Source organism: Apteryx mantelli, chromosome 4 (assembly GCF_036417845.1).
Source record: "Apteryx mantelli isolate bAptMan1 chromosome 4, bAptMan1.hap1, whole genome shotgun sequence".
Taxonomy (NCBI): Eukaryota; Metazoa; Chordata; class Aves; order Apterygiformes; family Apterygidae; genus Apteryx; species Apteryx mantelli.
In genome coordinates this window covers 32,821,604-32,848,448 of record NC_089981.1, presented here as the reverse complement: position 1 = coordinate 32,848,448, position 26,845 = coordinate 32,821,604, and the positions used below count along the sequence as shown (strand labels likewise).

Below are 26,845 nucleotides of genomic sequence, written 5' to 3'. Positions count from 1 at the left end.
GTTCAGTTTGCTATTCCAACAAGAAAGGGCTTCCACATGCAACCGTACAGCCCTTCACATGAGTTTATGGAAATGTTGCTTATTGTCTTTGATTATTGTTTCTTGTTGTCTCTCCATCTTAAATTCTTCTGCCTGTTTACCTTTCCTTTTCTTACTGTCATAGCCAGCAATATTGCTATCATTAATTTCTGATACTTTTGATTACCTGTCTATGTGTTCATCCTCTTGAGCTTACTTTTTAAACTAATTTATGTACCTTTATCATCTAAGACAAGTGTTACCAGTTTTAAAATGTTTTCTTGTGTCACTTGTAAAACTATTGAAGTTTGTTATATTTTAAATTTTAATCTTTGTGGTGTTTGTTTCTTTATTTAAACAGTCTTTTGAAAATACATCTGTACTTGATTATGTTTTCCAAAAAAAAGATAACTTTTATGAGTTAATAGTTTAAATGTACAATTTATATAAATTCTCATTAGTGGTACTAATTACAAATATATTCTTAACGTAATTTCTCAAACTGCGTGTTAAAAAAAAATCAATTCAAACATAATTTTTTTAAAGTTGAACTGAAAATATAACCTCTATCCAGTTCGCTAGTTTGAATTGAAATACCTGTTTTCACATTACCGCAAACATCATGCTGTAATGTCACAGGTACTATGTATTTCTGCTTCTGCAGAATCTCTAGGGGCTTGCAAGCTTTTTCTGCTGTTTGGAGTGATTCTTACATTTTTGTTTTTTAAATTATTTCATAGAACAAAAGGATAAAAAATTGTAAAATATCATATTATTTTTAAAAATATATTTTTGTGACTCAGTTGCATATGCTACACTAGTTGTAACATCACAGCATAGATCAAGCTGGCTGGCACATCATCACCACTCCAAAAGGTAAAGTTTGTAGATTGCACTATGCTTATAGTAGTTCATGTCTTACTGTCCTGAAATAAATGACACATAATAATGAAGGAGTTGAAATTTGAATTACTTATTTCCATTTTATCCCTGGTAACTTGCTGAAAACTTATAATGCACAAATACACTGGGGAAAAAAACAAGCACCATTTTTAGCTAACAGTTTCTTTTCTTACAGGTTGCTTTACAAACAGGAAAAGAGCCTCCAGCTATTTGGAAAGTGCAGAAGGCTTTGTTGCAAAAGTTTGTTCCTGAAGTGCGAGATGGACAGAGAGAGTTTGCTGCTACTAACAGTGTGAGTATAAAAATTCCTTATGAAACCTCATAGGAACTGATTTCCTAAGTGGAAACCTGGGAACAATAAAATGTGATTCTGGCGTATATTCTTAGCAAGCTCCTCTACAAAAAGTTTTCTTGATTTTCTCCTACTCTAAATTCTCTCTAATATATTCAAGGGCAGATTCTTGCTTTCCAGCATGGGTTCTTTGGTATCATTCAGGTTGGGTAATGGAACAAGATTTTGCAACTGGAATAAAGTAAGTGGAAGCAGGCTCATGAACCAAATGTTTTTGACAATGGCAAGGATACAGACAGGACAGAATTTCAACAAGCAGCCCTTTGCCAGCAGATAATCCATTTGGGATAGCACATTGGGGGGGAATTTAATAATAGGAGAAAATGAAGCCTAAAGTATCTCTTGCCTTATTTTCTTATTTTAAATATTATTTGGAAATCCATTGGAGAATTCCTCTTAAATAACTACTGTATGATGGTTCACCTTTGTATATAAACAGATTGTTTTTAAACTGACATTTTTTCTTTATTATTTGAATTTGTAATTGTTAAACTGAATACTTTTACTTACTAGAAACACCTGTGTATTTATATATATATTTTTTTCCCCCCAGTATCTTGGGTATTTTGGGGATGCAAAAACAAAATACAAACGGGTATATGTGAAGTTCATTGAAAATGCAAACAAAAAGGAATATGTCAGAGTATGTTCAAAAAAACCACGAAGCAAGCCCGTACAGTCAGCAAGGTATTCTATTTCAGTTTATTTTTAATTTTACTGTATTGGTTTCATATTAAGAACATACCTATTTTAATAAACAAGACATATCATTCAAAAGTTTGTTAATTCAGCTTTAAGTTGGAAACTGAGAACTGAGATTTTTACTTTAAGAAATGAGATATAAATTACTGTCATGTAGTGAGTTCCTTACTTTGAATCTATGGAATGTGAAAATCATTCATTTCAGAGGTATTCAGGCTTTATATATGTCTTATGGTTATATATGTCTTTTTGTCTTTTGCCCTGTTATTCAACATATTGGTAGAAGCCTATAGGTGCAATGATTTTAAAATTTTGTATGCTGCTGATACGTTGCTTTCTCCTATCCTGTGGATGTTGCGAGTTAGGTCTGGTTTTTTTGATTGGTTTAATGACCACCCTGTCCCAGTATACTAGAACTACCATGCTTTAATCTCAATTTTGTAAAGTTAATTTAAAAGCAAAAGTTCATTGTTTAAGTTGGTTGTCACAAGGGTGTTTTTCCTTCTTTTGTATGTCCTTGCGCACTAAGGGAATTATACTTTCCTTATTTCTACCCCTCCCCCCCTACCAAAAAAAAGCTTTGAATTATCTCTTGTAACTCCTAACCATGCCTTAAAATCAGTAATTCCAATAGTGTTGCTTTTAAACCATCAACAAGGATAAATAAAAATCAAATAAAACTGTCACTATGGAGAGCCATGTAAAAAAGGCAAAGCAAACATAATAAAGTTTGGCTATACTCTGGCTACCTCTGAGATACCCTCTGTCAGCTTCCTTCTGGTAAGTTTTTCACTGTCATTCACTTTCAAAGGATTTGTGCCCTTGCATTTTGGGTTGGCCTTTGGTGCTTTCTTAAAAGATTCTAGATCCTGTGTTATACAAACCTTGTCATGCTTATTTCATTTTATCTTTGAACAGCTTCAGATGGTATCTGAAGCTTTTCTCTCTCTATGGCTTTTTAATAATTATAATTTAACATAAGTATTTTTTCTTTTTTAATTCAGTTCTGTTCTCCTCTTTCTGTTGCTCTGAACTTGAGATCTGTTTTGCAGAGTAGTGTTGTTAATAATCTTACTTACTTGCATATAAATGTTGTCATGAGCTGTACTAACCCAAGAAAATCACTAGGATAGCATTTAAAATAGTGAAAGGCAAAACTGATTTATTATATCAAATCCCACCTGACATTCATGCAAGAATACAAAATAAAAAAAATCAGATGTTGGCAAAGAGTAATGAAAAAAATAACAGTGTACTTCATTCAGGAAATGACTGGGTTTTAAGTCTAGTTCTCTGCTCTCAAGGAAAGCAATACCATTAGATAATCAATTTTATAAAATGATCAAGTTTTGCTTAAAGTAGCCAGGAATTTGGTGTTCTTTTTTTCTGGGGCTACAGAAGACTGTTCTAGAAGCTGCAGTGCTCTGAAACAGTCCTGTCTTTTAGCGGAAACATGAAGATGATTGCCTGTACCCATTTGTCCTCCCTTCAGTACTGCTTTTCAGCTTTTATTTGTCTCCTTCCCTGGTGTTTGTACTGCATGGTGTATTTCTGAGAGCAGTCACATCCCATCTCAGTCTTTGTTTTGCTAAACTGGATTAATCTAGCTTTCAATCTCCACTTCTAAGGCAGGCTTTCCATTCCTGTAATCATCCTAGTATCCGTGGTCTCCATCCATTTCAGTTTGAAGTCATCATCTTTGGCAGATGACTAGAATTATTCACAGTATTCCAGAAGACATTAATAATGTTTCGACAGCATTTTTCACTACTTTTCCATTTGAACAAAAAATCCCTTACTTTTGACACCTCCCAGAATTGTTTTCCCTTCCATATTCTCAAAACTATATTGCATTGATACGTACCCTGTGATTGATTGTATCACACAATTTTTTTTCCTGTCTTCTGTTGTTTCCAACAGATGAACTCTCAGATTGTGTGAGATATTCATATTAGTCCTAAAGTATATAACTTTGCATTTATGCTATTAAATTTCTTTTTTTTTTTCCTGTTTCGAGTGGTGGAAGGAGAAAGGAGAGGAGTTGTCTGGTTTCTTACTCCAGTCCTCAAAGTCCTGCATTTCTGCTTGAATGATATTCTGGCTCTTCTTTGTATTGATACAGTATTCCAAATTCACTTTGTCAGCAAATCTTACTAATTACAATTATTTGTTCAAGTCTGTCAAGCCTTATTTTTTCATTAAATAGTCAATTTTAGTATTAGCTCCAGTCTCCTATAGCTTCTACGTTCTAAACTTGTCTCTTTCTAACATAATTTAAACTTTCTGTGCCTATCTAGATATAAAATTGTAATACTACTATTTAATCACAGATAGCTGAGAATGGTCGTTAAACATCATGTCAAAAATGTGAAGTAGTATACTATGTATAGTTACCTGGGACACTGAAATAAACGTATATAATCCACACGGAATGTCTTCTGTTTAAATAAGCCTATAGTTCTTTTTATTAAAGCCAGAACTTGTGGGATAATTTTTTTGATAAAGATCTTCATAATATTGCAGGACTATTCATTGCAAACCTAGCAGTAGTAACAACAAAACCCCTGATCCTCCAACACCAAAACCAACAGCAACAAAAGTCTCTTCTGTGAAACCCAAAGCTAAACAGCCAAAGGTAAAGGCTGAACCACCACCAAAGAAAAGGAAAAAATGGAAAGAGGAATTTTCATCTTCCCAGTCTGATTCTTCTCCTGAGGCCCAGAGTGATGAGGATGGTGAGTGATGTACTGCTGTTAGCATCTAGACCTGTTTGAACTAAATGGAAAAAAGTATTGTAAAATATGTTGCTTGAACTTGCAAATTTTTTCCATGCTAGTCTCAGAAAAAAAAAAAAGCATGAAAATCTGTCAATGCCTTGCAAATTTGATTTCTCTAAGCCTTTTACTTATTCTTTGTATAGGAACAAGTGTGTCCAATAGAAGTTGCCTCAAATGCAGTTTATCAATAAAAATAAAGATCGAGAGAAGTATATTTTTACTACTCGACTCTAAGACTGCTACAGTTATGGGAGAAAGAGCTGATTTGACTTTAGATTACATCTCATTAATCAAATTGTTCATTGATTTTCCATTGCAACTCCACATTATGTCTAAAATAACATTCCTGCAAAGCCTGTCTGCATGCAGATGTGAGCAGAATTCAGATGTTACTGTTGGTTTTTCAAAACCCAGGAAGAAAAAGCAGTTGAATTTTGGCTGTTTCGTTGCTTTCCTAAATGCCAGTGTTCAAATGCAGTCTGCTGAGCAGATTTGCTGTAAACACATTCACAGGGTCAGGGAAATTTGAGATACAAATTTTGCAGTCATCTTCCAGAATAGAAAGGAATCTTTGAAATGTACTACATTTATAGCAATTAACTGAGATAGCATATATACAGTGGTTTTTGCTATTTATTGTTTGTTTTCTGTGTCTTTGAAGTTAAACAGTGCAGTATCCTTACATTGTACTGCTGGATTTCCAAAGCACATCGCCCTTTGTGACTTTACTGTAGATGAGCTAGGACTGATGTCCTGGAACAGTGCCTCTGCTGAAGGCATTACCTTTAAAATAACTTTTTTTTTGAACTAATTTACCTTAATAACCATTAAAATGAATGTCTGTCCGTGTTTAAAATTTGAAGTAACCTGTTGATGATAGTCACCTATAGAAATGTGGAAACTGGAGAAAGTTTAACAATCTTGCTACCTAACTTACTGCAAAATGCTGATATCACACATGAAGTCATGAAAAAGCTTTAAAAGGCTGAACAAGCTTAGTAGTACTAATGACTACTCTGTATGCGTGTTTAAACTTGCTGGCTAGGAAAAACTAAAAGCTTCCTGGGAATGACCACAAATATGCCTACATTGCTTTGCTGGCGGAATTTATTTCACGTGTTTTTGTGAGCTTGACAATTAGGTGCAATCAACTTTGATAGTACTTGGTCTCCCAAGTGACATTAGTACTTTTGAATGTTTTTTCCTTGAACTTCTTTGAGTTTTGCAGTTTTAGGAAACATCTGCATTGACATGAAACCCATGTTTAATCTGCTTTGCCTTGCTGAAGTTATTCATTATCCTTCTTCTCTAGACCTTGATCTACAGTAACAGACAAATAAATGTCTAGATTCTCCAAAATATGATTATCTAAATGCTGATAATTGCAAATAGCTTCACACATTTTAACAAAAAAATTGTACCACTTGTTATCTGATTTGTTTTTTTTACCTGGGTTTGGAGTATGAGTAGTTTGATATTATTTCTGATTATATTGGCTATACTTTCCTGGGATACCAGTAGGGGTCACTTGTGTTTTAAGAATGAAAGCCTTCAATTTTGAAAAACAGAAGTATTTGCTGGATATTTAAGAAAGAAAAGTCAATATATTCCAATTAATTTTCAGAGCTTGTACCTCCAGCTCCCTTTGTTACTCGCTTTTTGAATACAAGAGCTATGAAAGAGACTTTTAAGAGCTATATGGAGTTGCTAGTTAGCATTGCCTTGGATCCAGACACGATGCAAGCCTTGGAAAAGAGCAATGGTACAGTATGTTTAACCTTTGTACTGTTTTTATTACATTTTAAGGTTATTCATTGGTAAGGCAAACATAATTTAAAAAAAAAAAGAAAGAAAAAAAGGAAGCCCACCAAACTTTTAGTTATATACCAGCACCTGAAGTGCTCTAGGTACTTTGCATTGTGTTTGAATTTCCTAACATCTTCATTTTCTGAGGTTCAGGATGGCTTTGATAATGCAGCAGTGGATTTTTTCTATCATATTTATGTTGTATATTTACTGCTTAATATTAATGCAATTCAAATACAGTTTAGGATATATATGTATATTCATACCATCTTTTTGAATAAACAAAGTACTTTAGAAATGCTGTTTTGTTTGCTTGTTACCCTAGGCTTGTGCAATGAATATTGCGATTGAGCTGTTTATTACTGCTGTTACTTTGTTATTATCTTTTAAAATTTTACAAAATACTTACTTAAAATTACAAAATGTTTGAAGTACATGTTTACTTTCTCATGAAGAAACACCCTTAATACTATAAGTAGTTCTGATTCTTACTGCTATAAAAGGTTCTGTCTTCCAGACTCTGAAACCTTGAAATTCTGTTCAAAGACAATTTTATTCAGTTTTTATTTAAAGGAGAAAATGTCTAATGGACTGGCTTATCATAGTGAACTCCAGCAGACAAAACTTGGAACTGTTCTGTTTCTCAAAATTTTATGAAACACTAATGTATAAAGTTTTAAGGCCCCAAAAGAGCAAGCATTTCCCATATCATTCTGTTGCCAACTGTTGTTTTATACTAAATTCAGTTTGCCTATATTTAAAAAACTTTTTTCTAAGACTCTTCCTTTTCTTTATTGGTTTACTCCGCTTTGTGCATGCATGCACACTTATTTCAAGGACTCTTTCCCATGCATTATGTCAGTAGTCCTACTGAAAGCAAAGAAATTGACTTTATAATTAAAGGACTGCGACTCGTAAATTTTCATCTACGACCACATGCCTGTGTTCAGAGATATGTTGTGCAATTTACAGCGGTTTGTCAGATAACTTTTATCAGTAAGCACTTTTCACAATATCTTTTGTTGTAAATGCCAGCAGGGTCATCTCTTCTTGTTATGTGGAACAGAGAATATCAAAACACATGCTTGTCATCTCAGAACTACAAATTTTATTGCATGGTAGAGAATTATTTAGGAAATTGTTTAAAATGTCTCTAAGATTTATTCTCTATAATGTTCTTTCTATCTTAATTTTTTCCTTTCAGTGAAGAAAAGTCAGAGAAGGAACTAGATTGCAGTTATCAATTAAGCTGCATAGTGTCTAAACCATTTTAGCAAGCTGATCCAAATAAGAGATTTCCCTCCCATATTTAAAATGAGTCTGTGAGCAAATTGTATAGCCTCTGATTTCTACTATTTTATGTTAATGGATATAGGTATGGCTTGAGTATGAGTTTCATTAAAATGTGTTTCTTAATAATCAACTGTTACTTCTTTTGTATGTCTTTTAGATGAGCTACTTTTGCCTCACATGAGAAAAATTGATGGCATGCTGAATGACAATAGGAAAAGGCTTCTTTCCAAATTACGCTTGGATCATACTTTCAAGGTATTCATCTTTTAACTCCTAGGGGTTTTAAAATAATGTTATAAGCAAGTCATTGAATGCATACCACACAGACAAAACTGAAAACCAAGAAGGCAGATTTGTAACAGAAGTGAATATGGATTTGAAAGAGAGAGAGCTGCTACAAATTCAGTGCTTTATGTATGGTATTTGGAGAACATTTTATGATGGAGAAGTTTATACTGCAAAGGTAAATTTCTTGTTTTATTCCCTGTGCTTTCTGGTTCATTTTCAAGCATTTTTCCTCTTAAACTTCTCAAGTTTGCCAAAAGAAAATGTTTGCTGTCATTTTAGAGCTTTTGGTTAAGTATTTATATTGCTTAAAAATCTTAAAAAACTTTTCCATTGAATAACTTTGCTGTGGAGCAACTGTCTGAACTTTTGTGAAGTAGAGAACATGATCAAAGTATCTTAAAACCAGGGCTGAGTCATTAGAGAAGAATTCATTTGTGCACTCTCTTTCTTCTGCCTTCAGTGTGGAGGGCTGGGAAAAGTGTGGATCACAAGCCTGTATGACAGCAACTTTCAAACAGTAATCAAAAGCAGGTCTCGATGTGGACAGGGAAGAGAGCAGCCCTACTGTCTCAAGAGAGAGAAAGTGAGGGGGAGAACAATCATTGCAATTCCTACCTTTCCCCCACACACCGCTGAGCAGCTGTGCCCTTCTTTTTCGTGATGGATTTAAAAAGTGCAGTGAGGTGAACTAAGGTTAATTCCACAGATGTTTGAGAACCAGTTGTCCACAGCTATGATCAGAATGGTTATTTCTTCCTGTAACAGTTTTGTTACCAACAGCACTGGAGCAGCCCTGTCCATTACCTCTGTCAGATCAAACTCGCTCTTCCGCCAGGCTTTCTGTCCTCTTATGTCCACAGTACTTCTTGGAGAAGTATTTGTCTGTCTCTGCTCCTGTCTGCTTATTTTTGAGATCTTGGTGAGGAACAAGGAGAGGTTATCTCACATGCCTGTTCTTTTCTTACAGCCCATTCCTAATTGTCTTGTGGGACACTAAGTGACTTTGTTTTGGGAATGAAAGCATCACTGAGCAGTGAAACAGTTCTAACTCTCTTGATTTTTAACTCAGGATGTGGAGCAGAAGGATTAATTGACTTCTCATGCATTACTGGTGCTTGTGCTGTGTATGTACATGTTAATTGCCCACCTTTTTATTGTCAGTAATGCTGTTCTCCCAACAGCTACGCAATTTGTTCCTGCTTGCACAGAATTTGTTGTGGCTCCCTCCTTAGAGCTGGAAGGCAGGTGGAGGGCCTTAGACTTTCAAAAAATTTACAGTGCCTTGGAGAAGGATACATAACCCTCCATTTTTGTTATTCTTCTGCAGTAAGAGTTTTGTGTTAATAGTTATTTCTGTAGCTGCTTCTTTTAGACTTGTCTGTGCAGAGAAGAAAGGCCACATTAAGGTAGGATATGAATCTGTAGAATTCTAGTTACTCCCTCTGTGCAGATTCACAGTACATAAAAGTGAGAGGTAGCTTATTTTGCCTTTCCCCAGTTTAAGGGGAAAAACTAATATGATCTTCTGTAATACTAACATATGCAATTACAGCTGCTTATTCAGTTAGAGTTCATAACTAATATAATAAAAAAACTTTGCTGTGTGTTCACCCCAAGACAGATTATGAATTATGTCTCTAAAGTTAGCTTAAGCCTTGATTTCAAAATACGATCCGCAAGAAGTTAATGGAATTCCAAGTATAAGTAAGGAATTTGCTTGTGATATAAACTGCAAGACAAAAAGCCTTTTTATGTCTCTGTTTCTGTTATGAAGGTATCAACCTGTACCATGCTTGGGTTAATGTTCTGGATAAAAATGAAACACATATTTGTCATCATAAGCATTTGATACTTCTTAAGATCCAGGTCAATCTGATGATTATAAGAAAGTCTGCTTCTGTTTCAACTTCGATCAAATGACTAGTTCCGATATTAGAGTTGAATGAGACACCAAAGCAATAAGTGAAAAATATCATTATTGTTCATAAGCATCAGTCAGTTTGGATATTTTTAATATTGTGCATTTATAAGCATGGGTGAGTTGAAAAATAATCATTTTCATTAAATACATTTAATATGTGATATTTTAGCACAGCTTTGCTAACCAATCAGACTCTGAAGTTAGCAATCAATGATCTGCTCGGTAGTTTTGCCTGTACCATTATAGTTCTAACAGTTTATCCCATCTTTGGGTTATAGTTTTATACTGACAAAATTAGAAAATTACTTTTGCTATAGTTTAAGCCTGGTAAATGATGCAGCTTAGATGAACTGCATAAGTTTATTTGGAAGTAATTATTACCCTTTTCTGTCTTTCATGCTCTCAAAGATATGGAAATCACTAATATATTCTTCTTCCTCATTACAATTCAAATTTATCTGTTTTAGGTCAGTGCTCCTGTCCTGTAAACTGTTCTGGTTAATAGGACTTCACCAGAGGAAGGCAGAGATGGCCAAACCCCCTGATACTCAAAACCAAAGTTAAACTTCACAAAGGCTATTACAGTGGATAGAAAAATTAAATTATTTAAACCTGTTGAAGTTTTGTTCCAGTTTGAAGGCAGCTGCTATGACTATTGTACATGTACAGGTTAGCTAGTTGAGGTTACTGTTAACAATACGTAACTATCTCATTGTGCAGTAGATTTTATAGCTTTCCATTGGAAGTTTTTTTAATAAAGGGAAAAAGAGCTGGTGTCTATAAAGTGCTAAAAGAATGTAAATGGGGGAGGATGTCGAATTCAAGTACTGTTTATTAAAAAAATAATTTAGTCAACTTTCTATTTTGTCCCAATAGTCTAAATTTAACTCCTTAACCTGTAGTATTAATATGTTTTCCTATATGCTTGATTATTTTTTTCCCTTCATACTGGACTATAATACAAAGATATATACATTCATTTAACTCAGTTTTTTTTTTTCAGGATCAGATTATATAGCATAACAGAATATTTCAAAATAGTTGTTAACATAACGCTATATTTGTACAACAAATTTGTATGCAAATTTACACGAATGATTTACTCAAATAATGCAAAACTGAAGCTAGTAGAAATGAAATTCACCCCCATGTCTTAGCAAAGAACTTGTGCTTATTTTAAACTGGCCATCTACTTCACTGTTTGTAAGCTTTTCTATTTCACAGTTTGATAAGAAGCAATTGTTTTATATTTTGCAAAAGCTGGGACACAACCCTTGAAGATATTTAGGCATCCAACCCCTGTTACAATTAGCAGACCTCCCATGCCTGAATAGGAATCGAGTATCTAGGCATCTCTGAGTAATTAGGCTTTAGAGATTCTTGAGTAGAAACGGGGTGGAAAGGAACAAAAGGGATTTTAAAAGATAAAACTTTCCTGCTGGAGCCTGTCTTTTTTGCTCTAATGAAAGAAGCATGGATGATACCTGAGATACAATAAAAGGATCTTCTCATCTTAAAAAATTATAGCAGCCAAGAACAGGTGGTCGTGCTTTTCAAACTGTGTATTGTTGCTTGATAGGTATCTGATAAAGATTTTTTATCAGGTCTTTATGGAGGAATAAATTGTTTTATAATTAGCTGTATTTTAACTTCTCGAAGAAAAGCAGCCAATTTATCAGCAGTCTAGGTGGCTGGCAGTTCTTAAATTTTTAATAATACTTTCTCTTTATATGCTCTGTTTAAAGAATGCTTTGGAAAACTTTCCTGAACTGACAGTAATCACTCGGGATTCTAAGACGAAAACTGGGGGAACGTCTGTGTCTAAGATCAAAATGAATGGTAAAGCTTACAACAAGAAAACACTGAGGGCTTCTAAATCAACCACTAAGTTATCACAGGTGAGTGTTCAAAGGGTTTATTGCTGCCACTCTCTGACTTCTAATATGATAATCACATTTGTATAAAATATTGTTTCAGGTATTAGTTTTTCTGTAGATTTATCAAAATATAAAATCTTTGTTGAACCAGATACTTTTTTGCGACTAAGGAATGTTAAAAACAGCATTGGAAGCAGTATATTAAATCATTACTTGAACTAATTTTTGAAACATAGTTATTGTATTCCAGCAGGGAGAGAAAATATAATAAAATATATCAGAATTATTCCCTATTTCAGTTCTTGAACTACAACCTCTTGTATTAACACATTTAGAGCAAAATGCTGTCCTCTCCTGTAAATTCATTCAGGAAGTCTTTTGTGACGGCTACTCAAATTTGCAGGAAGATGAAGAAGCAGTATGTCCTTGAGTAGCTCCGTCCCTATGCAGCGGTCGGTAGGAGCAGTAAGATAGGCAGGGGGAGGTGAGCCCTGCCCCAGCTGTGCCTCTCGCCTGTCCCTGTAGCACGCCAGACAGCAGAGCTCTGTCTGTTAGAGCCCGTTCTGCTCCTGTCGTCACCAGAGCAAGGAGTGCACTTCAGACCGAGTTTCTGAGCAACAGGCGGCCTCCTGGACTGCTGCTGAAGCAGTGACATGTTGCCTCAAACCTTGCAATAGTGGTAAAATCTCTTTTAGCTTGTAATAATAACATCACCTTAAACTTGCTGGAAAATGACTATTACGAAACGATGCAATAGCTGCTAGATCAAAAATGGAAAAATAAATGTTAATACTGTAAAAACTGAGATTAGATAACACTTTTTAAAATTTAATTCTTTATTGCTTCTTTCCTTATTTCCAATGACAGGATTAAGCTATGTATCTTAATTAAAAAAAAAAATTAAGTAACATGGTAAAACTCGAGATGTACATATTGTTAATTTCCATAGCACTTTTAGGGCACACTGTAACCAAAATTTGCTAGGTACTGGCTCGTGTAGTTTTAACTCCCGGTAATAAATACTGGCTAGACAAATGATCATAGAATATAGCCCACATTTGCTTTTCTTGAAAAAGTAACTTAAATATTAGGTAAGTGTAGATCAGCTACTCTAATGCACAAAGTATTTATTTTTTTCTAGTGACACCCATCAGCCTGGTGAAAAATAGCTAATCATAAGGTAGTAGTATAAGACTGCACTAATTCTTGAGAAAGGGGTGTCTTATTTCACTTGCAGGGCATTCAAAAGGGTTGAAGGAATTTTCAAAGCTATTTTTGATAACATAATTTTATATGGGAAATAAAGATAGGGGATAATTATGATGTAACATACCTTAAACTGTACCAAAGTATGTCAAGGCAATTACTTGAATGAAACTTCCATTCCTGAATTGTTGAAAACAAATTTATTTACAGAAGATGATGTCCATCATGTCTGTTCCTTGGAGCACAATGTGAATTTACGTAAAAATAACTGTTCTTTTTGCAGGAATTTACTGTAGATCCAGAAAAAATACAGTTGTATTCTTTGTATCACTCACTCCATCATTACAAATATCACATATATCTGACATGTAAAGAGGAGGTAAGTATTGCTGTCTTTATGAGATATTTTTACATACATTAAGGGAATTCACTGAGGGAACTGAGTCCCAATAGAGGGACTGTTCTTTTCTTCTTGGTAAACGAGTATGGATTGTGGCCTCCTTGTATGTTAGTTAATTCCTTATGGCAAACAAAAGGGCCTGCTGAGCATGGATGTTTCCTTGATGGGCACGGCTGCCCAGAACATTCAGATATGAGGCTTGTGGGGTTTGTGTGGGCAACATACCATGAGGAATCAGTGGGTAGGTAAGCATTCTTCACTGTTATCCAAAATAAACTAAATAAATTGCATCAGTTTGTATAACTACTCAGCTCTAGAATCTGCTGTGTCTTAGAAAGCCCGCTCCTTTATTTGTTTGTACAAACCCCTGGTTGAAATATTCTAGGTAGCAAAAACATGAGAGTTGAGCTCTGGCAAGAGCCACTGTTAAGAAATGCCATTTGTTTGGGTTTTGAGCTTAAAGGTTTTCTTCCAAAAAAGGGTGGTGTTTAACTGCAGAATATTATAAAAACAAAAATTCTGAAATGCTGGCAGTCTAACATGTATATGTGTATGCATGTGTGTCTGTCTCTCTTTTTTAAATAGATTTCTTCTGTTCAGAAAAAGAGTGCAGATCTAGGACAGGAGGAGATTGTGCAGCTGTGCATGAAAAATATAAAATGGGTGGAGGATCTTTTTGAAAAGTTTGGTGAACTTCTGAATCGTGTCCAGCAGAAATGCTCATAACAAAAATGTATCCCAAATCTCACATTTTTCTACGGCACTAACCTGAGGGAACAGAAAGCTCAGAGAAAGGCTCTGATTTCTTTTACAATGCCAGACTGCGTTCTTGTTCATAGGCATTTTTATTTCTCGTTATGGAACTTTGTGCCTTGGCTCTTGCTAAGGAAAAGTGATGCTGCCAAGGAAATCAGTCCTTTGGAGATGGAACTAAACATAAACCTAACCACATTTTTAACCTGAAGAATTATTTTCTATTTTGTAAACTATTGGATAACTTAGTTTTATTTTCAGAAATGTTTTTGACAAATGATAAAGCATGCACTACATATACTTTTTTCTTTATTGCTAAAAAGATAACACTTAAAATACTACAGATTTTTTCCATCTTTGACCAAGCAACAGGAAAAAGTCAGCGTTGGGGTGAACTAATTTTCGCATATGTCTGGCCACCAAATTTAGAGTATTGTACATTTCGTGAACAGAGCCGGAGTGACATCAGTTCCTGCATACATATATTGCCATCATAAAAAAACAGTAATGTCATTATGCTTTATGGACTCCTTTTACTATTGTCATGTTCAGGAGACTGAACATGGAGTTGGTGCAATCCTATGACTGCTTTTTGTGTCAAAGTATATTGTAATGAAAGACAATGACCTTAACTATTTTCCCTGTTTTGAAGAAAAAATATTTTCCTTTATACTGTGTTTTTTTTTCTTTTGGAAAAAAAATTTCAATTGTACATTTTATCTCACTAATAGTTGTATTTTTCACAGAGAAAATATTGTGGTTAAAATTGTTTCATGTATCTTTGTAATACACTTTCCATTGTTTTCAGTAAATCCTATTCATTTATATGTTGATTTCATATTGTAAACTATATATCTCGAGGTAACCCTTTTGTTTATACAGGTTTGCTTCAGTGTTAACCAGAATAATGCATACTAGACTAGTTTTGCTTGAAGTGTAGTTGTGTTAGACACTGCAATTATTTTCCGATACGTGAAAATAAATTTCTTACTAAACTAGCACTTGATTAACTGAGAGTTTAAATGAGGAGCTACTACACTTTATCTTCGTCAACAAAGATTGATGATTGAATAGACTATATGCAGTGTTAAACACAGCTTACATAGTTGTTTGTAGAACTGGCAGTTGCAGAGCTATTCTCTCCTTGGTGCCTTTCAAGTCTTCAAACATCTTTTTGTAGCTTTTTTTTTCCTCCAGTTTGTTAACAGTTAGTAGTGCCACTAGTCACAACTCAGACAATGAATGTAATGGGCTCTAATCAGGAGAACATTTTCTTTAAATTTTCCAACAGAATGCCTTACTGAGTCATTCAGAATGGAGATGTAATCTACTGGGGTCCTAAAAAAAAAAATAGGCGCGTTATTCTTTCTTCAGATAACGTAGACAAAAAGAATCATTCCTTTATCCTTTCACTGCCACTTAGTGCCTTAATTTCAGCCAAGAAAGCAGGGTTCACTATTCATTGGCCAAATGAAATAATCTTCATTGCCATGTGACCTATTTTCCCATTTTCTGTTTTGATCGTATTTAGTTGTTAAATATTCATTAGACTGTAGAACTTTGAAACGTTTAATGAATAGATGTGAAAATGAAATGATTTGATCTTCAGTAATAAAATAGAGGTTTGAAAATTAAAATATGTACAGAATTTTAGCTGATTAGTTTTAGAACCTTGTAGGATGTTTACCATATTTCCAAAGGTTTTCATCTTTTAAAAGCAATAATTCTCCTTTAAAATTTGTACGCAGACTACAGTGAACAGACTGAGTCAAGAACAGAAATGGGTATGTGCCCCTGCCTTTTTTAAAGCCTCTTCATAGCCTTTTTGCTTAAAAATGGGAGTTCACTATCATATTAACAGATACTTTGTGCTACTGCTATGTCTACTATAATCAAGGGGAGTGATACGGCTTTTGATTTAGGAAGACTGTGCAGAATGTAACAATCATGAAGCTCATTCATTTTAACAGTGAAAAGAAAGATAGAAAAGGGTGGAAGAGTTGCCATTGTTTTGTTCATTCTGTGTTAAATCTGGTAGGAGCTAAAGTTTATGTGGTAAACCCAAGCAGCAAAGTTACCAGCACTGATAGTGATCAGTTAACATCATTTTAATGTGACTGTGCACACTGGAGGCATAATAGAAATGTGCCTGGTGTACTATTTGATGTCTAGTAGGGATTCCAAATTTGAGTATATTCCCTTATTGGTCGGGGTGATTGGCAGCAGTAGTTCCTGGCGGTGTGGATTCATGAGGTGTTTAATTGCTCAGGCAGAACTCAGTTGTCACATTACAGTGGTATGCACGGCACTGTTTGGGAGCTCCTGATCTGTAGTTTTAAAAATGATTAGGATGCAGACTGAGGGAGCAACAAAGTTAGCTCCTTGATTGTATAGTAAAGAACTCACCAGACATTGTGTCTCCCTTCCTAATATGACTGTGAAGTAACTCATTGAGAGGTTTCTATGCTTTTGAAATGATTGATATGCCGCTACTTTATGCTTCCTATAGATTTTTGAATCTAGAAGTAGCTTTAGCTAGTTGTTTTAGTCCAAGACCATAGATACTGAAAAAGAAATGAGAAGCTTTTGGAGTAGTGGGTTCATATTAAAAAGCAGGTAATTTTAGCAACAACCATCTTAAAAAAAAAAAAAAATGGGCCAGGATGCTCTGCACTGCCTTAGAAGGCTACCTGGCTTATTTTTGGCTCTTTTATTCTCAAGGCCAGTGAGACATGCACTGTGCCTATAAAAGACAGGAAAAAGCTGTCTTGAATGAAAGTAACCCCAGACTATTAAAGATTATTGTAATGGAGCTTCCATCTTTGTCTAGGCCAAAATATTGTGGCTGGATTACTAGTTTACCAAATTAGGATGGAGTAGAAAATGGAACTCTCAAGTATGTGAAGGATCATAAAGCAAAATAAAGCATTGTTAGTGGGATTGAAGAGGATTTTTATACTGAAGCAAACTTAGAAAAAAAGTCAATGTACAAATTACTTTTCACACAAATATTTTGCTTTGTTTTGTTGCATTTTAGATAATTAATTCTGCACCCGCACCTCAATCTTCTTTCTTTCTTGAAGTAACAGTGAGGTCCTCATCCCTTAATATCTGCTGACAGTGGAAATTGAGCACTCATTTGACTGCAAGAGAAGATGCACTAGGAAGGAACAAAACTCCCCTTAGACTATGAATTAGCAAATTAGAAATTAATGAAACTAAGTGCATGATGAATTATTTGGTTTTTAATTCCACCATCTTTTCTTTTAATATGGCATCCCTATTTACATCAGGTTTGTTTTTATTGAAATACAGTATTTCTCTTGAAGGCAGGTTTTCTTTGAGATGCTATTTCCAAAGTTTTGCTAGAAAAGAATCAGAGACAAAATTGGATTGAAAAACCGTCTCTGAAAATGACTAAGAAGTTTAGGGTCTCTAAAGTTCAATGACATGTATTTTATTCATATATTGTCTAAATGGAATGCTACTTTTTAAAAAAGCAAATCTTACAAGCTGTCTTCCAAGTAAATGCTTTCCATAGGGGAAATATATTTTAAATATTATTTAAATATTTACTACTATTTAAAACAATTTTAAAACATACTATTGTCATAAAATGTCAGTGCGTCATCAATCATTTCTTATTTTGTTGTCAACACTTGACATTTGGTCTCTCTTACCCTGTTATACACCTGTGCATTACACAATGCACATTCTGCCATATCTTATTGTTTAAGCTAATATTAACATGTCATTGTTAACAAATGCATGTTTTCTGCCTATCTCCTCTACATATGGCAAAAATGAGGCTAGGGCTAATAAGAGACACTTTATGCATTCTTAGTCCAGATTTTCAGGTGGTCCGTTATACAATGTATGGAAATGTGAAAAAGGACACAGTTTTGTACCATTCATGATGTTATTAACTAAACCCATTAAAGTGAAAACACTTTTTAAACAAAAACCTTATAATGCTCAGTGATTTATTATTAAAATATTAAGTCTTGAAAAGCTAGATTGTTGGAAAAAATTGGCTTTTTAGACATTTTCTGATTTTTCAATATGAAAAAATACAGTTCTAGTTCTTTTTCATTATATTGCATGAAGTCAGGAACATGTCATGTTTATCTGATTTTTTACATGTATGGTTCTAAATGTTCTTGGACTCATTTTCACTATGTATCGGCTCTTTCTTAAATTGATATGACAAATGAGGAGCCAAACAATTGCGATAAATGAGAGGCTCTCTTCTTCTGTGATTCAGGTGTTTTTTGATACGCTGTTTTCTTTTTTTCTCTTTGTTCTCTAAGTAGAATATCCCTATGTACCTTTGGGAAAAATGGTGCTAAAGGGTGGTGATGGGGGGGGGGTTCAATTGCAATAAATTACTCCAGATATTTTCTTATGAATTCTGTTCCCACACACACAGGGCTGAAATCCCACATCATTCGTTTCTTTGATTATTAGCCATAAGATTATTGGCCCTTCTCTGAGCCACTTGCTTGCAGAAAAAGGTGAATCTGGAGAGCTGGAATATTTTTGTAATGGTCCTGTGTATAAGAGCTGCTTCCCAAACCAAGATGAGTAAAAATTAGCCATTTGCCTATGGAGTTACTGTGTTGTCTGCCCCAAAAAGCACTTTGGGAAGCAGTCGGCACAGAGAATGTCCCATTGCAATGTGGAAGCCAAAGCTTTAATGCTGCATTTTGATTTGAGTTATAATTTAGGAAGGTTCTTTCTTTAAAAAAAAAAAAAAGATGAAATGCAGGAAACCAAAAGTATACAGCCTCTTAAAGGATATGAACAGCTCCTACAGTAAGTCATCTGTTGATAAATATCTTTCAGAGTCAAAGTAACTTATTCTGCATAGGTATTTGCCTCTCTTGTGGAAGTCTAACAAATCTTTGTTTCATTTCCAGAGAATTAAAGAACAGAAAACTTTCTTAAAACTTCTTATAATTTGATCTCTTGTAAAAGCACAATGGTGAATACAGAGAATGAGCTATATGTAAAGAAGAGGAAGTAAAAGGTGAGTCAGGGAAAACAGCAAACAAAACTTCTACAGGGCTGCCTTGTATGTCATTTGTCCTGCATATGACTTCATTTTCTGCTCTTAAAAGTTCCACTGGACTATTTTGTGTGTAAGTAAATAAAATAAGTATTGCTTTGACTGGATTTTCCTTAATCCCCATTACAGCAGCTGCTGAAATTTTTACCTGCAGGGAAAAAGTAGGCAAAAGGATCTATTTTTACCAACCAACATATCAAGGGATAGAGGGAATCAGCAATAGTGGCAGTGCCACACAGATAGGACTGAAGAGCAGTTAAGGCCCTTCATTTGAAGAAAACCGGATCCAGAATGAGGTAGGACTGCTCATACATATGTGAAGGCCAATATAAGAGGAATCTGAGCAAGAAGAGGGGTGGGAAGTTGAGTGGTGGGAGACATAGCAAAGGAAGACAACTTTGGGAAGCTAGAGGAGCTTTTTTTAGAAGAGCAGGGGTAGGAGGTGGGAGTGGTCCCAGTTATGAAATAGCTTCGAGACATACTGCAATGTATAGTAAAACTGACTGAAAAGTGATGGCAAATTAGCAACATGATCTAGTGGACATTCTTAGTTGAGGGCCCCACCAGAGGAAGGTTTGCATTTTGACACACGTAATGAGCTTTACAACAAGATAAATTCAGTTTAGCCTTAATTCTGCCTTCTGTTTTGCTATCAAAAGTGAGGGCTTTTTTCAGTCTTGAAAAGCATGGATGCCAGTATATCTCTGCATGGAAGCAGTGGTTTTTCATTGCCTCCCACTGTAGGCTATTTTCGAGTGTGTTTATTACAGGACTCTGGTTCCTGCTCAGGTTGTCCTGTATTTTATAGTCAATGTTTCAACAAATTCTGTTCCAAGAAGTGTGAGATGAGCAAAAACCCTTTCAAGAAATATTTATATTGTAAATCATCTCAGATGGAGATTTTTATTATTTTTGCAAATGCAGACATATTCTCAAAAGGTTAGCACTTGCGTCTTACTTCAGACATCCATGTGAAGAGTTAGGAAAAAAAAATGTATGGACTATGTTATAGCATGAATTGATTTCTCTCTCTGTATAGAGTTTGAACTATGATCGTCTCCAATAAACAAAAAAATGTTACAGCACTGTGCAAACTAAGACTTTGACCTAGTTAAGGGAATTTATTGGGAAATAAGTTGCTAACATTTTAATCAGTGCATTCAAGTCTTACACTTTGGTGTAGATGAATGTGTATATGGTAAGCATACATTGAAATGGCAATTAAAAGTGGAGCATTCAAGTAAGTGCACATTTTTTGAGCAGAGGAGTAATATGAAAATATGTGAGTAATGATGTTAATGATAGATTTCAGTTAAACTGTTAAACTGTAAAATTTCCGGCCAATATACAGTCAATATATTCACTTTAAAATACTGTAACTAACTGAGGCCAAATAGAACATGTAAAGCAGTTAACTATTGATCATCTAATTTTTGTGACAGTTTCAAAATCAGAGTATTTATCTTCTTTTGGATACACCCGTATGCTTACACACAGAGGAGAATTTTAGTTGTGTTTCTAAGTCTGTACATGTGATAAAGGTTGTAGATAGCAGAGGCCACTCTTGGCTTCAGTTACTATGTTTAGCTTTAAAAGTTCAACTTAAAATGCTGTGGGTATTTTTTCATAGATGTTTCCTGTTCAAGTTATTGTCAGATTAAGTCCCCATTGACTTTTTTTATTCTACAAGTGTTACTTGAATGTTTAAACTATACTGTTGGGAGTACATGCATACTAAGACTTCCAGGGCTTGTGATGGCAAGACCTTGCAAGTAAAGCATCTTCTTTGGCATCGCCTTCTCCTTCCTAACTGTGGTGGCTTCTAGTGTGATTGGTTTATGCATTATTGTTATATGTTTGCAACAAAATGCAAATGTCATGATAATTGAAAAAAGGAACTAAAAAATCAATGTTTTATCATATGGTTAGGTCCAACTAATAACTTGTTCAAAGCTCTTGGAGAATCATGATTTAGATGTGTTTACTCTATGCAGGGATGTGATGAGGAAGGCTAAGGCCCGTTTGGAATTAAATCTGGCTAGGGATGTCAAGGACAACAAGAAGGGCTTCTTCCAATACGTCAGTAGCAAGAGGAAGACTAGGGAAAATGTGGGCCCTTTGCTGAATGGGGTGGGTGCCCTGGTGACGAAGGATACAGAGAAGGCAGAGTTACTGAATGCCTTCTTTGCTTCAGTCTTTACTGGTCAGGCCAGCCCTCAGGAATCCCAGACCCTGGAGACAAGAGAGAAAGTCTGGAGAAAGGAAGACTTTCCCTTGGTGGGGGAGGATCGGGTTAGAGATCATTTAAGCAAACTTGACACCCACAAATCCATGGGCCCTGATGGGATGCACCCACGAGTGCTGAGGGAGCTGGCGGATGTCATTGCTAGGCCACTCTCCATCATCTTTGAAAGGTCATGGAGAACAGGAGAGGTGCCTGAGGACTGGAAGAAAGCCAGTGTCACCCCAGTCTTCCAAAAGGGCAAGAAGGAGGACCCAGGGAACTACAGGCCAGTCAGCCTCACCTCCATCCCTGGAAAGGTGATGGAGCAGCTCATCCTGGAGGCCATCTCCAAGCATGTGGAGGACAAGAAGGTGATCAGGAGTAGTCAGCATGGCTTCACCAAGGGGAAACCATGCTTAACCAATCTGATAGCCTTCTCTGATGGAATGACTGGCTGGGTAGATGAGGGAAGAGCAGTGGATGTTGTCTACCTTGACTTCAGCAAGGCTTTTGACACCGTCTCCCATAACATCCTCATAGACAAGCTCAGGAAGTGTGGGCTAGATGAGTGGACGGTGAGGTGGATTGAGACCTGGCTGAATGGCAGAGCTCAGAGAGTTGTGATCAGCGGCGCAGAGTCTAGTTGGAGGCCTGTAGCTAGCGGTGTCCCCCAGGGGTCAGTACTGGCTCCAGTCTTGTTCAACTTCTTCATCAGTGACCTGGATGAAGGCACAGAGTGCACCCTCAGCAAGTTTGCTGACGATACCAAACTGGGAGGAGTGGCCGATACACCAGAGGGCTGTGCTGCCATTCAGAGAGACCTGGACAGGCTGGAGAGGTGGTCGGAGAGGAACCTCATGAAGTTCAACAAAGGCAAGCGCAGGGTCCTGCACCTGGGGAGGAACAACCCCATGCACCAGTACAGGTTGAGGGTTAACCTGCTGGAAGCAGCTCTGCGGAGAAGGACCTGGGAGTGCTGGTGGACACCAAGTTGACCATGAGGCAGCAATGTGTCCTTGTGGCCAAGAAGGCCAGTGGTCTCTACAACTTTGGTAACAGATGAGAGCATGTGAATGATTTTTATTTGTTTCAGTGTAATGTCTAGCAACTTTGTTAAACAGCTAGAGAGGCAGTTCGATCTGAGTCAATGGACTTTGCACTGAAGGAGCTGAAGAGAGAACTTGCATATTCTGTGAGAATCCATGTGTTGCAATTCTGGAATCTGTTGGCCGAAAAAGGAAAAAAAAAGAAAAAAAAAGAAAAAAGGGAAGTAAAAGAAAATAAAAGTGCTTGGCTGAAAATTGTTACTTTCTACATAACCTGAATTCCGCTAGTTCTGTTGAGCTTTATGGGGGGTACAAAACTATGCAGGGCAGTGCTTCCAGCGCCATTTTACCATCCTAAAATGTGGGCCTGTCAAAACATGCGATTGTTGAGTTTGTTTGCCCCAGCACATTGTGGCCTGATACTGTGCTTTAGAATACAAGCCTTGTGTTCATTTAGTTAGCCTCAAATAGTGGTATAATTGGTATGTTGCTGTTTTTTGAAGAAGTCAGAACAGATGGTCAAAATCAGGAATTCACTTATGTTTGGCAAATCCACTTAGTGTTTTCATAATTTTTTTTCCCCTTATCTATCAGCTGTTTCTGTCCTATTGAGCTTGTGCCACTAGTGGCTGCTTACTTTGGGAGCAGTGTCACGAAACTTGTTCCTAGATCAGTGCAAGTTACTGCTTGGCAGTGTATCAGCTAGAAATCACTGCTTCCTCTGCTGAACTGCAGGCCTTCCACAGTTAAAGCTGTTCCCCTAATCCTATGTGACTTGACTTAAAGCCACTCTCAGCATTAACTTAAGTTAGTGTGTTTGTTTTTATGTTGCAATATACAGGAGTTCACAGTCCATCAGATATCACAGCTCACCTGAAAAATGGTAATTGCTAGATTGGCAGATGGTAACTTCTTAAATTTCAATTACTTGTGTCTGATTGTACCCTGAATACTCATTCTAGTTGAACAGGTTTCTAGTGTATAGATGACAGTGAGTCTTTACTGCTGTATGAGGAGTCTTTATCCAGTGTTGTTAGAACCATGCTATCCTGAGCACATTTATGCAAGCTGTAGTCAAACTCTGGATAAAATATATGCATATCTTGAATGTCTGAGAAGCCTTCTGCAAGAGAAAAAAATCATTTAAGACAAAATTCCTTACTACTTTAGCTTATGAAAATGTACTAATTGAGATGCAGAGGCCAGTCTCTGCATTTTGTGTCACGTTGCTAGTAACCTTGGCACCCTATACACTTCCTTAAAGTAAGTCATCTCGAGTAATTCTGGCTTTGACTTACTCGCTTTCCAGCCCCTGTGCTTGGATTCTTAATCTCAGAGTGAACCCACATTCCACTGGAGGTCAGTGTACACCCAGTGCATGCTCAGCTTATTGCCTGCCTTTTCTTAATTTGCAATTGCCCTGCTTGACTTTGTTGTGCAGTTACATTGGTATTCCAGCCTAGGAATGGAAGGATTTCACTCCTGAACAATGTGTGCTTTGTTGATTCAAACATTCAGTCATCCAGAAGCTTCTGTCTTAAGAACTTGTTTATTGTTCCAGTCTCTTCAAAAATGCAAGGGTGGAATTCTTACAGATTTCATACCATTATAAAATCCTGAAGTCTGCACTTTGGGAGTAAATTTTACTCTTGCCTAAGCTGTGCAACTGCAAGTAGGCTCTCTCAGTGGGGCAGATGTGGTTGGCATTGTGGGCTGAATGTTGCAGGATGGCATCATTGTAACCCACCTACTATTACACGATTTTTTTTCCCCCAGCTGCAGATAGGATATTGGGACTGAGCAGTGAATTTGTGAACAACCTACTCAGCATCCTAAGGGAGAATGTTAATCCTCTCTAACCCGTGGAGTTCAGCCCCAAGCAAACCCCTCATGCTCTTTAATACAAATAGCAGAACATGTTACTTAAAATAAGACAGATTCACTGTGTGAGCTCTTTCAGCTTCCTTCATACATCTAGCATATCAAAGTCTTTTCCCATCCTATATCATATGAATAACTATTCATTTTTTAAAGGCTGAGATTAATAAAATTGGGAGAGAGAATTTCCTGATCTTTATAGGACAGTTTTGGTATAAAAAAGCAACACATACAGGGTTTTATATCTTCATGCAATTAAACAGTAGGTTTTTGATAACGTTATGGTATTTGTGGCTTAAAAACAGTAATTCCTGTAATTGAAACTGTTGCTTTTTTCCTTAAGTGAGTACCTTTATGTGAGAGTGAACTGTATGTTGAAGTTTACTTTGTCTGATCATTTGTGAATGGAATGGAGCAACATTTTAAGGGTTACTGTTCAAAATGTACTCTTTCATCAGCTTCAGCACTGCAATGAATACAGGCATTCTTGATATTTAAATAAAAAATACAAAAGAGTAACTGTTCTAAATAACTGGATTTTTTTTTTTTAATTTTTATGGTAAGTATTATTTGCTATGCTTTTTCAGAAACAAAGCCATAAAGATGAGGTCCAGTAGGTCCTTGTGATTATGGCAATAAAACATTATATGTATTTAATTTAAATGTAAACTCTGTTGACATACACTTAATCTTTGAAGTTTATATTGTTGTGGGAAGACATTTGAAATCTAAAGAAATAAATCTGGTATAGAAAAGAGATAGCCTTCTGTAGTCTGATATTTGTTTATGAGATTTAAGATTAGAATTTAAAATGCACAATCTGTGTTAATACTTCAGAGAAGTGGAATCTAAATTCTTTTTACTTGAAAAAAGAAATACAATAGTATTCTGCAAAAATGCCTATTTTTATCATGGTCTGTCAGTGTTCACTGAGAAATCAAACTTTTTTCTAATTTTTGGCACTTAAAAATGTGAAAAATATTAGGGAAATCAAACACTGCTTTTAGAGCATTTTTTCCCCCAAGTTTGGGGTCTTTTATGTTTTTCTAAAAACACTGAAATTTAAAGAAATTGAAAAAAACTTTTGGTTTTGTCAAAAATGCATAACACTTCCCAATTATTTAACAAAGCATTGATCTGCCTCAGATTAAAAAAGAAGCACCCTGTATTTTCTATGAATACGCCTCCATCTTTTCAGGCAATGCTTCCTCCAACTTTTGTCTTTTCAATAATGATATTGAAAGAGTCAGTCACACGATCATTTTTTACTCAGTGAGTCTTGTGTTTGGTTGTATCTCCTTCATTTGTGCCCAGAATGCCTGGAATTACAGGTTCTCTCTCATCCAAATACTGGGTGGCTGCCCAACTTCCAAGCTCCTTATGGGAAAAGCTAGACAGCACTTAATATAAAAGTATTCATCAGTTTTTCACTTTGCGATACAAGTTTCAGTTTTGCCCTCTGTATCCCCATAATCGGAGAAGACCTGACTGTAGGTGACAGCCCACATTATCCTTTATCATCATCTTGATCCTCAAGCAAACACTAAATTGACATGAGTAATTTATTCATATCTTGAGCAGTAAAGACATGCCGGAAATTGTGGCTGTTGAATTTAAATACTCTGCTTCTGCTTTATCTTCTAATTAAACCCTAGGGTTCTTACATAAGTTTCCAAGAATTTCTGAGAGTCTTGAGTTGATAAGTTCTTCAAGATCTCTTGATCCTGTTGTAGTTGATAAGAGGATATGATTTCTAGATGACCTGAAATCAAATCAAAATAGACTTTTATTTTGCTGTTCCTAACTTTAAAAGTTCCACCGTACAATTAGGACTCAGTCACACAACTTGTTAAAATCAATTTTAGGCACTAAATCACATAATTGTTTTTTCTGTGCAACTTCACATCACATTATTAGATCCAGAGCAAACCGTAAAGCTTTACATATAATCAAACTTTCTTTAGTGATACTGTTTATAATCTCCTTTGTCATAGTCCATGTACCACATTTTGATATATTTACTTAATGCAGCATCTACATCTGTACGCAGTCCTATATTTCTCAGTGGAACTGCTTTTGGAGCAAGGTACTGTTCCATGTGCATAGGAATGCTGCTAAGTTGGTCCTAATGATTTGAAGTATGAGTGATACTAATTACATCTTTGTATCTGGCGTTCTCTTGTGCATCCTATGTTCAACTTTATGAGGGTTCATTTGGGGAAAATGCTGTGGAAGGTGATGCCAAATACTGCACATTGTACTTTCATCTGAGATCTCTCCACTGCAGTCTAAGGAATCACCAGCTAAAAACGATCGCATTGACTGCACAAGAT

General features: G+C 35.8%; 1 protein-coding gene across 6 annotated transcripts in view; it reads left to right on the top strand.

Annotated features, from left to right (window-relative positions):
- The window catches only part of QSER1 (glutamine and serine rich 1), a 48,532-nt gene extending 30,272 nt beyond the window's left edge, over positions 1-18,260 (top strand). For 2 of the 6 annotated variants that reach the window (XM_067296192.1, XM_067296188.1), the window contains exons 6-13: positions 1,097-1,213; positions 1,827-1,960; positions 4,499-4,710; positions 6,377-6,514; positions 8,009-8,106; positions 11,806-11,958; positions 13,427-13,522; positions 14,129-15,294. In XM_067296192.1, coding sequence (XP_067152293.1) covers positions 1,097-1,213; positions 1,827-1,960; positions 4,499-4,710; positions 6,377-6,514; positions 8,009-8,106; positions 11,806-11,958; positions 13,427-13,522; positions 14,129-14,269 — 1,089 coding nt within the window. In that variant the 3' untranslated portion in view covers positions 14,270-15,294. Of the gene's footprint in view, positions 1-1,096; positions 1,214-1,826; positions 1,961-4,498; positions 4,711-6,376; positions 6,515-8,008; positions 8,107-8,599; positions 8,922-10,527; positions 10,628-11,805; positions 11,959-13,426; positions 13,523-14,128; positions 15,295-16,044; positions 16,081-17,333 lie in introns of those variants that run through there. The other 4 variants (XM_067296189.1, XM_013957916.2, XM_067296191.1 and 1 more) reach the window with 4 other exon arrangements.
- The last annotated feature ends 8,585 nt before the right edge of the window (positions 18,261-26,845 follow it).